General features: G+C 54.9%; 4 protein-coding genes across 4 annotated transcripts; 2 read left to right on the plus strand and 2 right to left on the minus strand.

Annotated features, from left to right (window-relative positions):
- Positions 1–3,304: 3,304 nt before the first annotated feature.
- Positions 3,305–6,583, plus strand: NCS57_00581100 (uncharacterized protein; the record flags this gene model as incomplete). The annotated part of the gene is made up of 1 exon (XM_053055719.1): positions 3,305–6,583. The coding sequence occupies one exon, from the start codon at positions 3,305–3,307 to the stop codon at positions 6,581–6,583; it is 3,279 nt and encodes a 1,092-aa protein (XP_052914674.1).
- A 472-nt stretch (positions 6,584–7,055) lies between these two features.
- On the minus strand, positions 7,056–7,621 carry NCS57_00581200 (uncharacterized protein; the record flags this gene model as incomplete). The annotated part of the gene is made up of 2 exons (XM_053055720.1): positions 7,056–7,106; positions 7,166–7,621. 2 exons carry the CDS (start codon positions 7,619–7,621, stop codon positions 7,056–7,058), a joined length of 507 nt encoding a protein of 168 aa, XP_052914675.1.
- A 450-nt stretch (positions 7,622–8,071) lies between these two features.
- NCS57_00581300 (Eukaryotic translation initiation factor 3 subunit E) lies at positions 8,072–9,462 on the plus strand (the record flags this gene model as incomplete). Its single annotated transcript, XM_053055721.1, has 2 exons — positions 8,072–8,476; positions 8,548–9,462. The coding sequence occupies 2 exons, from the start codon at positions 8,072–8,074 to the stop codon at positions 9,460–9,462; spliced, it is 1,320 nt and encodes a 439-aa protein (XP_052914676.1).
- A 587-nt stretch (positions 9,463–10,049) lies between these two features.
- On the minus strand, positions 10,050–16,001 carry NCS57_00581400 (uncharacterized protein; the record flags this gene model as incomplete). Its single annotated transcript, XM_053055722.1, has 3 exons — positions 10,050–12,602; positions 12,652–13,112; positions 13,163–16,001. The coding sequence occupies 3 exons, from the start codon at positions 15,999–16,001 to the stop codon at positions 10,050–10,052; spliced, it is 5,853 nt and encodes a 1,950-aa protein (XP_052914677.1).
- Positions 16,002–16,076: the final 75 nt, after the last annotated feature.

Consider the following 16,076-nt stretch of genomic DNA (forward strand, 5'->3'; position numbering starts at 1 on the left):
CCGTGGTACAGGGGACAGGGCCTGCCAAGTCACCCGGGTCGGCGCGTGGGTGATCTGGAATCGTACAGTGCGCGACCGCGTGAGAGTGTGAGTGGGCGATGGGATCGTGAGTAATAAATGAGAAGATGGGCCAGCAAGCGGTCGGGCCCGGATAAGATTCGCACCTAGGTAGGTACTATACACAAGGCAGAACAGAAAGAGCCCGAGGACAGACAAAGTTTACAAAAAGGAACAAGGACAGATCATAAAATCAGGGCAGGGGCATGGGAGAATAGACTGTCGGATCTTCTCTGGTTGGGGCTGCAATCATGTTGGAAAAAAGGCAGATGCACACAGCACATGGGCTCCCACGGTCGCGTCGACCAAGCGATAACCAGAGCAAGAGCGGGAAAAAGCGATTAGACAGTAGCACGAATTCGATAAAAGCAATAAAATGCTAGCAAATTGGACGGAGAAATTTTTCGTTAATCAAAGCCGGAGGTGAGCAAGTGAGGTCGCAAGCCCAGGCCGTTGGCGGTACGGAGAAAGGTAAGGTAAGGTAAGGTAAGGTATTTTCACATAACTACCCCCCTTCCCCCGTTCCTTCTTGCTGCCCATTTCCCTCCCATTTTCCCCTCTCAAAACTCTGTGTTTCCTTTCCCATCGTTCATTTCGTTCTCATCGGCTTCTTTTTGACGTGCGTTGCTGTTGTGCTCGTCGTTTTCCCTTGAGCTGCTCACTTATACGAACCGGCACCTCCAAAGCTGGGTGGTTTTTCGGGGACCCCAAGACGCTGGGTACTTTACCTTATTAGTGGGAGGTCAGTCGCGATGGACTCGGCGACAAGCGACACGCACTCGACACGGCGACAGCAAAAACGACCAGGACCAGTTTGATTCAGCAAGATGGCCGACCGACCAAGAGTTTTGACGACACAACGAGGGCGACCGCCTTCACCGGCTCCCCCAAAGGCAGAGTGACTCGAGACGGCGCTGTTCTGGCCATGACGACCTGCCTGACAAGGATGCGGCCATTGGCATCCACTCGGGAAGCCCCAGTGGTGGGTGGACAGCCCGCATCAGGCGCCACCACAAACAATCCCCGGACTCAAAACCCGACCAGCCCTGCGCCCCTTTCGAAAACAGGAAGAGACATGAACCCATGCCTGGTTTGGCAAGCTGGACTTCTTTGGATTTCGGCAGTGGTGTGGCAAGTTCGAGAGAGAGTCGGGCGTGGTTCTGGTGCGGTGCAGAAGGGAGACAAGCTCTGGCGGCACATGGTCCGTTCTTTTGGACCCGATCTGGTTCACGGTATGGCCGCCTGGAACCCCAGCACTGGGTCATTGGCGGGGGACCACTGTGCAGACCAGACGCCAGTTGTCGCTTTGAGCACCCAAGCCAGAGGCCGATGGCTCTGAGCACTGCGCAGGGGGCTGGGACTTACGGGGCTGCGCTGTCAGCGCCCAGTGTCGACTGATTACGACCAGATCTGATATGGATGAGACGGCACCAGCACCAGTGTGCAGAGCTGCCGCGCGGTGGATGAAATGTCACATTGGGCATTTGTGATGCAAAGCTGTGCGACGCATCCCGGTGCATCTGCAGGCAGATGGGCAGCGTAATTCGCCTCCATTGGCGAGCAGAAAACGGGATACAACAAGGCCAGAAGCCACTTTGACCGGTTGTAGTCTCATCTCAGTCGGAGTCTGTTGTTTGGGCATGGCAATCTGGCGACTGCCCTGCCGAAACGTTGGAATAGAGGACGAGTCGCATTCTACTCGCAACTCATTTCCAATCTCGAGCCACCCCATTGATTGCAGTCACCAATCATCTGCCGGAGGCAGTCGACACACAGAGCTGTGGGTCGATACTATGAAAGTGGCCGATGCCTCGCTCTTTCAACAGAGGTGTTGAATACCGATGGTGACGAGCAGGTTATGTTTTTGCTCGACTGCTCGCTGGCTACGTGGAAAACCCGCGAAATCCTGGGAACGAATCGGAAAACGGAAACGAAAACCGAGTTCGAAATCGATCGCAAGGCAAACTCATGGCTTTGAGCTGGTGCATCAATCTGTCATGAGCCCTCGACAGGATCACCAGCTGAAGACCATGGTTATCACATGCAGTACCGCTGGCAAATCGATGCATCCGGATTCGGCAATGCGCCAGGGGCGTTAGAGATGCGATAGCTGACACTGGCCTTTGTGTTAGCGACTGGTGCGTTTCCCAGGCCCGCGCTCTATCTTGTCGGAACTCGCGGTTATTGCCCGACTAGCTCTACCCCATGATTGGCCAAAGACCCACTTGACTAGCTGATTCCTAAGCGACGCTAAGCCGAGAACAGCCAAGCAATCGCGCCGCAGCCTCGAGTCGATCTGGAGACAACCTAAGGAACAATTTCACCGTCCGCTGAAACCCAGGCCAATTCCGACGAGCATTCGCGCACTCGCAGTTCATCCACCGTCACTGCAAACGCGCGCGCGCCTTAGGTAAGACCTGCTTCTTTCCGTTCACACTCTGTTCTGGCTTTTCACGTCCCCGTACCCGTCCATCTCGCCCCTAGCCGACGAATGCGACAGAGTTGACGGCGGCCGCTTCACCTCGCCGTGTCCCCCCGTCTCCAGGCTCGTGACGAAAGTTGTCGCCGACTCCCTGGCTGGCTGGCTGGCGCCTTGGGATGGTCTCAGCGCTGCGCGTTCTGGCTCGCCCTGTTACTCGCTGGTGCTGCTGACGGAGACGAAAAATTCTCCCTCACTGGCTGGTCGGCTCGTTCGCTCGCCCCAGGCCGCCCTGCTCTCCACTGTTGGCGTACCTAGCACTCTCTGGCGGTCTCTGTTGGACTGCTGAGGTGGCTGCGACTCTCGCTGGAAGGCTCTCTCTCTCGCTCACTCGTGCGCTTTGCTGGGCTCTTCTCCCTCTCCATCTCTCCCGTCCCGTCAATCCCATCTATCCATTCATCTCCCGCCTGAGCGAAGCGCGTCGCCGTGCTGCACCGACCACCCTGCCAACCAATCTGAGCTCTTTTCCATTGCCCACTCTCCCAGTCCAAGCCATTTTTTTTTTCCTTTGCCCAGCCCGTTCTCAGCAGAGGCTGACCCAAGTCTCTTCGCTGGTCTGGTCTTTCCACACCACTCTCCACCAAACCCACGCCGCGACGCGACTTGCCCATCACCACCGTGTCACTGCCTCGTCTCATCTCCCACCCATCGTCCCCATCTCAGCCTTCCGTCATTGCATTCTCATTTCCCTGGCGCTCCTCCATGGAGGCTTGTCGCGTGCCTGCTGACCGCTAACTCCGTCGCGCACAGCCTGTTGGGCCGATCGCCATGAGCACCTGGATGAACGACGCCGTCCCAAACCACAATGGCAACGGCTTCCCACACATGAATGACGCCAACTCAGCCAGCACCATGATGGATCCTTCCGCCTTCATGGCCAACTCTGGCCAATTCAATCCTGCCCAGTTTCAGAACCAGCAGCAGATGGGCGCGATGGCTAATGGCCCTGGCCCCATGCGCAATGCCTCACCTTCCTTCCAGAATCCCGTCTATCAAACCAACTCGGTGATTCCATCGAAACGCCCTCGCCCTCGCGAAGACAGTCTCGCCGGCTCTCCGAGACAGAACCCCGGAATGTTGCCGACGTCGCGTTCCGAGACGCCGCAGCAGCAATCCTTTGCCGGCGGCTTTCAGCCTGGCGCGGTCCCCCAGCAAAACCCCGGCCAATTCCCCCATCTTCAACCAAACGGTTCTGCCAACGCGAGTCCATCACCGATCATGGGCAACCAGATGCGACCAGGTAGTGTCCCTCAGAGGGTCGCGACCGCGTCGCCTCATCCATTCTCGCCTAGCGCACAGCAGTTCAACTCGCAGGCGTCACCAATACCTTCCGAACATGGCACACCTCAGCCGAATCCCTACATGCAAAACATGCCCCAAGGATACAACCCGAACTTCGCGCCATCGCCCTCGAATGCTCGTCCATCATCGAATCCGAACGCGATGGCCGCTGGCCAAATGATGCCGCAGCAGATGGGTCAAATGCCTCAACACATGGGCCAGATGCAGGGCAACATGTATCCTCCCCAGATGCAGCAGCAGGCCCAGCATCAGCAACAGGGCAACCCTCAACAGCAGCAGGCCCAGCAACAAGGTCAGCAGCAAGGCCAGCAGCGGCCAGGCATGACCGACCAGCAGAAGATGGCCGCATATCAGATGAGACTGCAGCAGCAACTTCAAGGGAACGCACAAATGCAGGCGCAGATGCAAGCACAGAACATGGGCCGCGGTATGATGCCTAAGCAGCAAATGCCTGGAATGCCCAATGGTCAGATGCCACAGGGAGGCATGAGGCCGCAGCCAAGGATGGGAAACGTCAACCCGGAACAATTCATGAAGAGTCTCACGACTCTTATGAACCACAAGGGCTTGCCTCTTGACCCTAACCCAATGATTGGGGACAGACCAGTCAACCTGATGATGCTCTTTCAGGCCGTTCAAAACAAGGGAGGATACAAGCAGGTCACAGCTGGAAACGGATGGCCCCATATTGCTCAAATGATAGGACTTCCGCCTCAGATTCCTACGGTGCCACAGACGCTGAAGCAGATTTACGAGCACAACCTCTATAAGTTCGAGGAAATGTGGATGAATCAGCAGAAGTCCCGGATGATGCAGCAACAGAATCAGCAGCAGCAGCAGCAGCAGCAGCAACAACAACAGCAGCAGCCTCAGCAACATCAACATCAACAGCAACAGCAACAACAAGCTCAGCAGGCTCAACAAGCTCAACAAGCCCAAGGCGCAAACATGGCGGGTCAGGCAACACCGCAAAAGCAGATGCAACCAAATCAACAGATGAATCAAGGGCCACTGGCTCAAACTGGTCAACAACCCCAGATGCAACAGCAGACCCCTATGAAGCAGATGCAACCAGGACAGCCCCCAGTGAACGGCTTTTCGACACCTCAAGCTCAAGTACAGCCACAAGCTACGCCTGTTATACCGGGGCAGAACCGCAACATGCCGCAAGGAATGGATACCTCTGGCATCAACGATTTTGCAACTGCCCCCTCCCCGGCTCCTCGCAGGGTTGGAAGCATGTCACAGAATGAGGGACGACAAGCTTCAGCAGCACCCACCGCTGTTGTGGAGCGGATGCCTCGCCTCGGCCCTCAGACTGACCAGTACAGCCCTTGTGCGCGCGAGTTGTCGACATTTGGAGGTGTCGACTTGACTGCCTTCAGCAAGCTCGGCGCCGAACTCGAACGATGGAAGCCAGACGTGCCACCCCTTCAGGAACTGGGGAATATCGACGTCAGTGCTCTCACGAAAAGCTTGCAGAGTGGGATTCATGGAGAAGTGCGGCTCGCCCTCGACGTCCTCGCTGCTGCGTCTTGCTCTATGAACCAGTTGCACTTTATCCAACTACGATACTGCGAAGAGTTGGTTGAGGCTCTCATTGAGTGCGCTGAAGAGCAAGTTGACTTGCTGGCCGAGCATACCGTCGAGGTTTCGGATGAGATCCAGATATCACCATACGAAGATGTCGTAAGAGCCTGCCGTATCGAACGATGGAATGTTCGCGAGATTCCCGTCTTCGGCACTGAAGAATACGAACTGGATCGAGCTGTGGACCGCTTAATATGCGTGACGACAATTTTGCGCAACTTTTCGTTCCCTGGAGAACAGAACGAGAACCATGGCGTCCTCGCCGACGAGTCCGTCATCAAGTTTCTGTGCGTCGTAATAAGGTACCTTGGTACACGCACAATGCTCCTCCGGTCCCAGAACAACACCTTGGACTTTATGAAGGACGTCGTCATCCTTCTCTCCAACATTGCGGGCTCAGTGGAGATCCCAGGACGCGAGCAAGCTGTTTGCCTTCTACAATTCCTCTTGGCATTCGCTCCAGCTCCCAACCCTACCGTCTCGGACGGAACACTCTTCTTTACGCCATACGAACCCAGTCTCCATGCCTATCTACCACATGCCGTTGACGCCCTAGCCAAGTTGCTCGCACGCGACGAACCGAACCGAACCCACTATAAGGCGGTGTTTGCTTTGGACTCTAACAGCAACCCTCCTTACGAGCTTCTCACTCGGGCCTTTGGTCTAGCAATAGCGCCAATTCCCGACAAGGCTAAGGCTCAGAGTCGCCCGCCTAACTTCCCTTCGCTTGTCGAGGTTCGAAAGCCATTCCTGATGCAAGGATTGCTATCGGCCGAGATTTTAGCGTCAATAGCACCTGGACATGATGCTGGAGTTGCGAAAGCCTGGCTATCAAGTGGCAACGACTTTGCGCAAAACCTGTTCAGACTCATTCGCGAGCTCAGCCAACTGTACGAGCAACCGCAACTCCATGGTGGACCACGGGCTGGGGCACGAAAAGATCCAGAGCTGGTATACCTGGTGGTGGTCTCAGTCGCCTTGTTACGGAGGTTGGCCGAGAAGGCGAGAGACCCCAACGACCCTGCATCATCTCTTCCAGCCAAGGCTGTGCCATCACCACAGGCACTCCTCGACGCTCTTTCGATGCAATCGGCAGAGTGGGCCAAGGATGAGGTCCTACAACAACTGTCGACTTTCTTCGCTCTAGGGAAATAATATGCCCACGTCGGCTAACGGGAAATTTTTTATTTTGGATTGACATCGCAATACCCGGCCATTAAGCTTGTATGTTAGTGTTTTGATGAAAATGGGATAGGTGTCTTGTCGTCATTTGAAGCGTGCGCTTCGCGTTTAGACTTGCATTCTGGAGTCGATGGGGTTTTGGGGGATTGAACGGGACTGGACATGGAGGAGGTGATGATCAAACCACCTGCCCGCGGGTGTATACAGGATGTTGAATGGAGAACAACCAAATATACTTTGTGCAAAGCGTGTTTTTTTTTGTCTTGTTTACTTGCTTGTTTGTATGGATGGTGCGCCTTGAATTACATGTATTGTACATTTCTCATCAGTCAGCTGCAGGAGTTGACGGGTTGTCAATATGGTACACTTTTTATATGCCGCCCTATGCATGCTCGGACCAGATCCAATGGTCGTCCCCGTCGTATTGCTCGTTACGATGCCTCGATTAAAAGCCCGCGTTTAGCAACCAGTCCATTGCCGGCTTAAAGTACTGCCCCTAGAGTAACCTGTCAGTCCCTGGTTCGGCTCGTGTGTAGCCAAAACAGAATGTCCTACCTTGATCTCGATATGCTGTGTCGTTGGATTCAATCGGATATCGGACCGCTTAACCTCCAACGCCGTGGCCAAATCCTCCACCAGCCTTGTGCGGTCGCCGTCAACCTTCTTGATCAAGACAATCACCCGGTTGCCACCAGACATCCACTTTTGGTAGACGGGAAGCTGAGAGTATGGTGTGCGGCGAACGATGTAGGGGAATGCGGCGGCGAGCTGCTCCTCGGTCTTGGTCGGCAAGGGAGCAAAGGAGCGCTTCATGGGGCGGTCCTTGTAGGGGATCTTGCTCTTCTTGTTCGGGTTGACGGGCTTATCGAGGGGATTGGTCCTGTATCCGGCGTGCGTCTTGAAGGTGGGCTGGCTGGCCGAGGCGTAGGCACATCGCTGGACGAGAGGCACAGGTCTCTGGAGGAGAGCCTGACACCCTGCAGATAGGGTTCGGGGGGCGAGCAGGCGCATGGCGAGATGTGGTGTAGGTGAGTTGGGGTCGAGGTGGGAGGTCGAGATTCGAGATCGGTCGTGGTGGGGGCCCTTTTGTAAAACCAAGATCCTTGGGGGTTCTGACGATAGTGTGATTGGCGATTTTTTATCTCAATCAGCGCCCAATTGGTCACGCTGAGCCGTTCTCTCGCCTGTCGCAACTCTCTGCCCAGACACACCCGGAAGTTGAAGCTCTCCCAGAAAATCTCGGGATCACATGACATGGACCTTTAATCGCCGGTAAATCCCCGGGCAGGTCGGCACACCCCACACCACCGGTGGATTGGCGAAATTCACCAAAAATCTGCCCCTCCATCAAATCAATTATCACGGCCTCTGCGTCTTTACTTTCGCGGCGCCTCACATCTCTTCCCACGCCCCCCTCGCTCCGCCCCCCGGTCGACCGAATACCAAACAACCTCGCCCACGATGGAGGACCTTCTCAGCGCCGTCTCGGCCGACGGCTCGTCCATCATGCCCCTCCTCGCCCGCCACCTGAGCCGACATCTTCTCTTCCCTCTGATCCAGTTTGAGAGCGAGAGGGCCGATGAGCAGGGCGACGACGCAAAGGCCAAGGAGATCCTCTCCTCAAAGATTAAGCTCCTCGAGGACACAAACATGACGGATTACGTCGCGACCATGTACTGCGAGCTCCACGGCGTGTCCGAGGCCCCCGCCGAGTACAACAAGAAGAGGCAGGAGGTGCTGTCGCAGCTGGAGAAGTACGAGCAGGCCACCGCTAAGATCGCCGACCTCTTGACCCAGGACGAGGTTGTCAACGGACTCCGAAGCGACAAGGTTGCCAACTTGGAGTTCCTCAAGAACCAGCACGGCGTAAGTGACAAACACCAGCAAGCTCCCACACGGCCGGGTTCGGATGGATAAGCTAACCGGGACGTGACTAGGTCACCATGGAAATGGTCAACGCCCTCTACGACTTTGGTCAGTTCCAGTTCCGATGCGGACAGTACGGCCCCGCCGCCGATATGCTTTACCAGTTCCGAGTCCTGTCGACCGATAACGACAAGGTCTCTGCTGCCACCTGGGGCAAGCTCGCCTCAGAGATCCTCCAGACCAACTGGGAGTCTGCCGTTGACGAACTTAAGAATGTGCGCGAAAACATCGACTCCAAGCTGTTCAACAACCCCCGTGCCCAGCTCGACCACCGAACGATGCTGGTCCACTGGTCCCTCTTCCCCCTCTTCAACTCTGAGAGTGCCCGGGAACCCATCCTCGACATGTTCTTCTCCGCCCCCTACATCAACACCATCCAGACCTCGTGCCCCTGGATCCTGCGGTACCTGATTGCCGCCGTTATCACCGGCCGTGGTCGCGCCCGCAACAGCTCCATCCAGCAGAAGCAGGTCAAGGACATTATCCGCTACGTCCGCCAGGAGGCCTACGAGTACACCGACCCCATCACCCAGTTCGTCAACGCTCTGTACATTGCCCACGACTTTGAGGCTGCCCGTGAGGCCCTGTCCATGGCCGAGCAGGTCTGCCGAAGCGACTTCTTCCTCGCTTCTTCCGCCGACGCCTTTGTCGACGCCGCCCGACACCTCATCTGCGAGAGCTACTGCAAGATCTTTAGCCGAATGAACATCCGAGACCTCAGCTCCAAGCTGGGCCTGAACCCCGACGATGGTGAGAAGTGGATCGTCAACCTGATCCGAGAGACACGACTGGACGCCAAGATCGACAGCCAGGACGGCACCGTGGTGATGAACCACCCTCCCAACAACGTCTACCAGCAGGTGATTGAGAAGACCAAGGGCGGCTTCTTCAGGACACAGGTCCTCAACGCCGCCGTCTCAAAGTAAGGAGCATGACTAGCCCGTGATGGGTTTCTTTGACGAGTGTTTTTACGACAACTCAAAATGGGGCAACGCAATCCAAAAGGGGAAATAACGCCCTCCGCTGCTTGAAGGAGTGTGCGTGTGGGAGAACAGAGTTCTAGCGGTCTTGTTTTTGTTCCTGCGCGAAAACACTTCGTGCGGCAGAGGGGGAAAAGAGACGAAGCAGGATATCGCTGAAGCACAAAGATGGGCAAAGCTTGAAGCGGCGTGGGCAAACAACGAGGGCCCGACGACGCGAGAGAAAGTGGCGGATAGAAGGCCCTGTATATCCCCGGTGATGCGGTTTGCATTGCATGGCGTTCTCGGAAAAGGGAAGAGGCAAAGGGGGGGATAATGGAATTTACGTGACTGTTGAAATGAATCATCTATTCGCCTCAAGCTGCTGTGACCTTGGTAGTGATGCATGTGCTTCAAAGACTATCATTGTTCTCATAGCTCATAACGACATGTGCTACTTTTCCACTTCACAAACGCTGCTCTACAAAGTTCACCACATATGACCAGACACCGTCATGATCATAACCATGTACAAGATGGGAAGCCCAATGCCCTCACTGCTCGCTCTCTCGACTGGCAAGCCATACCATCCCCTTGAGATTCTCAACAACACTGTCCCGCATCCACCAGACAGCTTCATCTTCCGAAGTTGCCTCCTGCTCCTCCTGTTCTTCCTCGACATCACCGCGAGCCCTCGATTCTGTAATGGTCTCTTGGCTGTCAAACAGGCTAGGATGCCGTAACTTGTCACGAACTCCTGCCCATTCAAAGAGAAGCCTCGCACCCTCGAGTCGCTCGCGGTCTGTACCTTCACTGATCCCCTTCTCCATCTCGAGCCTCGCGTCGATGGCACTGCCCACTTGCGGGGTCTCGTCTCCTCGCTCAAGCACCACGGTTCGTTCAGCGTGGCTAATGCCTCGAAGTCCGTCGAGCCCAAAGACCCATTCTAGAGGATCTTTTCCTTTCTCATCCTTGCCCAGTGCCCTGAGCGTCGAGGCAAAAGCACCCTCGCGCGGTGGGCGTCTACGGAGATACAGACTCTGGGTGTCTTTGAAAGCGTCCCTGACCTCCTCGTTGGAAAAGTCGAGTTCCACGTTCCAGAACTGAGGACCACAAGCGGTTGATAGGCTGGCAATCTGGTCGATTGGTGGGAGGATGCAAGGCGCCGTGCGACTGAGGATAGGTTCTGTTGACGTGTTGCTCTGCATCTTGATCTGGATAGGGACGGAAACCGGCTGACCGGTAAGAACATCCTTGGTAACGAGGCATCGTTGTTCCGTAGCAAGAACCCAGAAGTGACGGAGGGCCTGAAGATGGGAGCGGTTGTCCATAACACTGGTAGGAAAGATGGGGTAGAAAGAAACCAACAAAGCGGCGATGGCCTGGTTACTTGTTCCAAAGGTTACCGTTCCGCAGCCCAGGAATAGGGCTCCGATGGCAAGATGAGCAGCAAGATGAGATCCATAGGGGGTATCCGGATCATCACGACCGTGTAACGAGCGAAGACGGCGAAGAACCGGAATGTCACCTGTACCAGCCATGACGATGGAAGCAGAAAGAGCCAAAACATCTTGACACATACGTGCGTTTGACCGAGTCAGCTCTTCATCATACGGCGGAACGCCCTCCGGATGCATGTTGGCTGAGGATGGGATTCGCGTGATTCGGATGAACTGATCCAGATAGTATAGCAAGAGATCCCGAACCTTTGGGGAGGCGCTACCAGAGAAGCGTAGAGCGATGGAGAAGCAGAGCCCAGCTACTATGCTGTGGAACGCGAGGTCAGTCGACCGCAACTTGGTGGTGGATTGAAGCTTGTAACGATGGCGATAGGGGCCTGGGAGGTTCTTATGTATCCAGGCAAAAGTTGGCTCAATCTTGGACCACAAGATCAAGTTCTTGGCAACCGTCCGCAGGAGAAGAATGTCAGGGCGGATGTAATCGAACTGCAGGATCGAGTCTGGGACATCGATCTTGCGAGCCACGATCTGGTCTTCGGATTTCATATAGATGAGAGCAAGGGCCATGACAGCTCCAGCAGCTGCACGGTCTAGGATGTGAACGATTTCAACATTCTTGGTTGCCGTAGCGTGGGAAATCAGCTTCTCCGTGACCCTCATGTCGTGCAAGCCCTTGAGGTCATTACCCTTGCCCAGGTTGATGAAGCCGAGGGCAAATCCAGCTGCGAGCCGATAGCACTCGCTCCGCAGAGGCTCTTCCTCGTCTTCTTGATCGATGTGTTCAATCTCAGAGAGCATGATCTCGCTCATCCGACGGTGCTGACTGTTGGCGTACAGCAACCCGATGCCCATTATGCCCGAGGTCTGCGTCAGCGGTGACAGGTTCAGCTCTGCCGCTCCCCTTGGCAGCATCCTCGTCGCATGAACAGACAGTAGACGAGTGATGAGGGAGTCCATTGTTCCCATGTATGAAGCAGCCAGGCCAAGTAGAAGTCCGATCGAAGTCATGGTATGTTTGGGGGTGAGATACTTGAAAGCAACCCATTTTGCGACATCCTTCAGATGACCGTTGAGGCCGAGTGCAAGCAAGAAGCCAGCGTGTCGGTTGTTCAGCTCTTGGCCAGGCTTGTTGTATAGAATCCAGGATGTGTCAATGCCATGAGCCTTGGGAGAGATAGCAAGACCGGCGGCAGCACCCTGGTGAAAGAAGCTCCAGCACACCTTTTCCTCCGAGAATTGTGACTTGTCAACGCCAACCGTGGTGTTTGTCGGCTTGACGATGCAGTTGAGGTTGAATCCTCCAATGTGGAACTTCTGCGTGATCAGCGGGAAACGCAGACCGTAATACAGTAGCGCTCGACCAGCTGGAATGGCCAGTGTTCCTGTAGCGATCCTTGTTACAAGCTCCTTTTGCTTCTCAAGATATTCGCTTTCTGGCCACTCGGGATCATGATCGAGTCTGACCAATCTTGCTTTGTTTGTAGAGAGTAGGGCCTGTGCCTCGTTCAGGCGTCGATCTTCTTTGAAGAGGGAACGAATCACAGCCTGTCGCTCAGTTCCCTCGCCTTCATCATAGCCAAGTGTGTTGGCGTCTTCCACGCTTTGGCATAGCAACCTGTAATCCCAAGTTGCAATATGTGTGGGTGTCTAGGCTGGCATTAGTGAACAGGTACTCCAGTAAACCATATAGTCTTACCAGAATCTTGGAAACGCTAGGTTTAGGGCGTTTTCCAGGTGCCAAGATGAGGCTGATGTCCTTGCGATCGACCAATTCAAGAAGGTCCTTGGACCAAGAAGTGGGAGGGTGCGGCTGGCACAAGGAGATGGCATCGCGGAGAGGAATTAGAACAGCTTCTGGCAGTGAATCGAGGACCAAGGGCGTGATGCCAGCATCGCGCATAGCTTCCACCATTTGGACGGCAGTTGTACTCGGTTTGAGAAATCCGAAGAACTGCTTGAACATGAGTGTCCGGGGCACGGTGGCCTCCCATCGTTTGTCTTGGAGCTTCTCCGCCTCAGACAACCTTGTGCCGGTGTAGTACACGTCTGCTGGCGTGATGTAAGGAACTCTACGGTCTCCAGTGAGCCGTGATTGAATCCAGTCAATGACATCCGGCCGTACAGGAGGCTGGGGAATTCCAGGCCGGAGATTCAGGTCTGCGAAGCGGTTAGCTCTATCCTCCACCTTGCAAGGCCAATTCACGTACCAGAGTCATGACGTGGGTCAATGTCTTCTTGTATACCCAACTCATAGATAGAAGAAAAGGCGTGCCATTTGAGCCACCTGGTAATTTGACACATGACAACTCGAAGGTCGGCACGGCCTGGAGAACTGAGCTCCGGCGTCATAATGTCCAGCTTTTCTTCCTCAAGAAGAAGATGCAGGCCCATAAAAACATCCACAGCAACCTTTCGTCGACTTTCCATGCTCTTGTTGAGGGATGTGGGCATATATCCCGCGGGGCCAAAGGCTGCTTCACCAAGGCCGGAGACTATGTACTCCTTCGCAAAAACAATGTGCTTCGATATGAACTTTGTCGATGGCCCGTCATCTCCCTGTGACGACATTGATCCATCGGCATCCTCATCCAGCCCCCATTCCCAGCCCCTGTTCATCATCCAAGTCGGACAGCCGAGGGAATGGGAGGTCTCGCCAGCTTCCAAGGTCTTCCAGTCCTCTGATTCCCTTATCGAACTGAAGGAGCTGGAAGGATGCCTCCTTCTTCGCAGTGGAAGTCGGGTTGTAGGAAATGGTTTGGTGTCTGTGCGACCCAGGCTCAGAAATAGGGACAGAAGCAAGATCACCATGGCAGACCACTCGAGGTCCAGGGGCGGCTCTTGTTGGCTCCCTATCCACTGCATGCAATGAAGCCATCCTGCGTAGATATACTCGCCCAGAGCATGGGGGAGGATGCTTCGGCAAACATCTAAGACCTTGCGGACGTGAGGAGATCGTGGTTCAAGTTGAATCCGGAGTTGATGAAGTCGGCCTTCGGTGTCGATGACATCGACGACACCCCCTCGTCTCGGGTGACGAACGCCAACAATGCTACCATTCGAGAAATCAATCATCTCGGACTTGCGCTGCATGACGTCTCGGTCTATCGCTCTGCCACGGTATTGTAAGCTTTTGGTGCTATCCACAAAAAGAAGCGATAGCGAAATCTTGGTAAGGACACTCCATGGTGCTTGCGTGCTAAGCTCGTGTCGCCCATCCATCGATTCCGAGAGGATGAGAATGGCGGAATGATCTCCATCCACTAGCTTGCAGGAGTCAACGACATTTTGAGCTTGTCGTCGGTCAATGACGGTAGCGATCACAGTAGCACCTTCAGATGGTCCCTTGCCTCCCGCCTTGGTGGTGCCTTGATCAAATCCGCGCTGGATGCCCAGCTCGAGAGTGAGCAGCTGAAGACGTTTCTCGGCGGCGTCTTGAATACCAATAAGAAGCTGGCTCTGATCGTGCCCGTCGATAGCAAACGGCGGCGCTACCAGAATGAAGACCTTGGTTTGATTGCGTGCTGGTTGATCTGATGCTGAATACCGGACGTTGGAGTTGTTGATGGGTACCCCGTGAAGCTTCGTGAACATGATTTCGTGTTGTAGGCCGTCAAAGTCATGATCGTCCAGTCCCATGTTGTGGAATCCCTCGTCAAGGCCTTCGTAGAAGGGTGCAGCCAGCAGACTGCTCAAACTAGGATGGATCTGGTTACTGTAGTTGGCACTGAGGCGAACATGACTCCCCTGAGATTCGTGTCTTCTGGCTCCGACATGACCAGGAAGCAGCGGTTGATCTGGTAGAACTGCTCTCTCATGAGACGCTGACAGATCAGCTCTCGCCAGCATGGAGCTAACTCTACGAGAACTCCTACGTGCGACACCACTGCCTTCTTTGTCTTGCTGTTCCAGTGATGAGACGAGATCCATAGGTTTTTCCAGCCTCTCACTTTTTCTTTGTCGCTTGCCTGGGAGCGGAGCTCCAAAACTCTCTCGAAGGTTGGGCTGAACGGGTGTCCCAGGGGCACTGGCAAAGGCAGTTGGCATGGAGCTGCGACGTCGCGCGGCCTTTGACTTGGAGTTCTTCTGGCGCACAAGGAACGGGTCCTCATGTTGTAGATAAGTCAGTCGCCAGACAGTGTACTCGCTTGTCTCGCGGTTGATTGTCACCGCAATGATCAACGGTTGGCTCAGATCTTGGGTTAAGGCGCCAGGGATCTTGATTTCCTCCACATGAAGGACTTCCTCAGCTGCATCAAGGAATGCCAGCTTTTTGGAGACCGTTTGCCGCATGCTCTTGGCATTTTGAGGATCCTGGTTAGTGACAACCAAGCCGAGCTCAAGTAAAGGGTCGGTCAAGGAGACGAGGCGCGGCCAGCGCGACTCTGGCTGTTCCAATGGGGCCTCCCACAGGTTGTCCAAGGTCGAGCCCAGTTGTAATGGGAGCGGTTTAGGCTTCCCCAAGCCTTCAACAGAGAAAGCAGTCTGTTGAGAGCTGTTGAATGCTGTCAACTGCGAAGAGACAAACGAGTTTGGTGGAACCCGGGGGAACTTGAGAGATATGGGCGCAACACTCTCGGCCTTTTGCTTTCGCTGAATGATGACTCCGACAGGGCCTGCAAAGGCGGATTCGACCTCGAAGGGCATATGGACGACGTGACTGGTTCCGGACAAGAAATAGATGTGCGCCTGAGTCTTGAGGAAAACAACCAAGGCCTTTGACAACGCCGGCCGCTTATCCAACTTGACTTCTGCATCACTGCTCGCTTTGTCGTCTTCGGAGGTCGGGAAGTATGCTAGAAGTGCTTGTATAATGGGTTCCTTCTCCAGGTCGAATCTGAAGGTCTTCTGAAATATTCCGCCTCGACACCAAATGACACAGCGTTCCGTCGTGAGCAGCTCATCTTCATAGTCGCCATTGTCTCGGTCTTCAGTCAGGATATCCCATGTATACGATGTCGCTGGCGGGCTCGGGGGCAGCAATTGTTCGTCGACGGCATGTCGAAGCCCTGAGGGCTGATGCAGCCCCAGGGACTTCACCGTTGCCATGTTCCGTTGGGCGCCATAGGCCGCTCACAGTTATCGCTTTCGTTCGATCGGTCGCCTAGGATTTCGCTTGCCTCT

This window comes from Fusarium keratoplasticum, chromosome 4 (assembly GCF_025433545.1).
Source record: "Fusarium keratoplasticum isolate Fu6.1 chromosome 4, whole genome shotgun sequence".
Taxonomy (NCBI): Eukaryota; Fungi; Ascomycota; class Sordariomycetes; order Hypocreales; family Nectriaceae; genus Fusarium; species Fusarium keratoplasticum.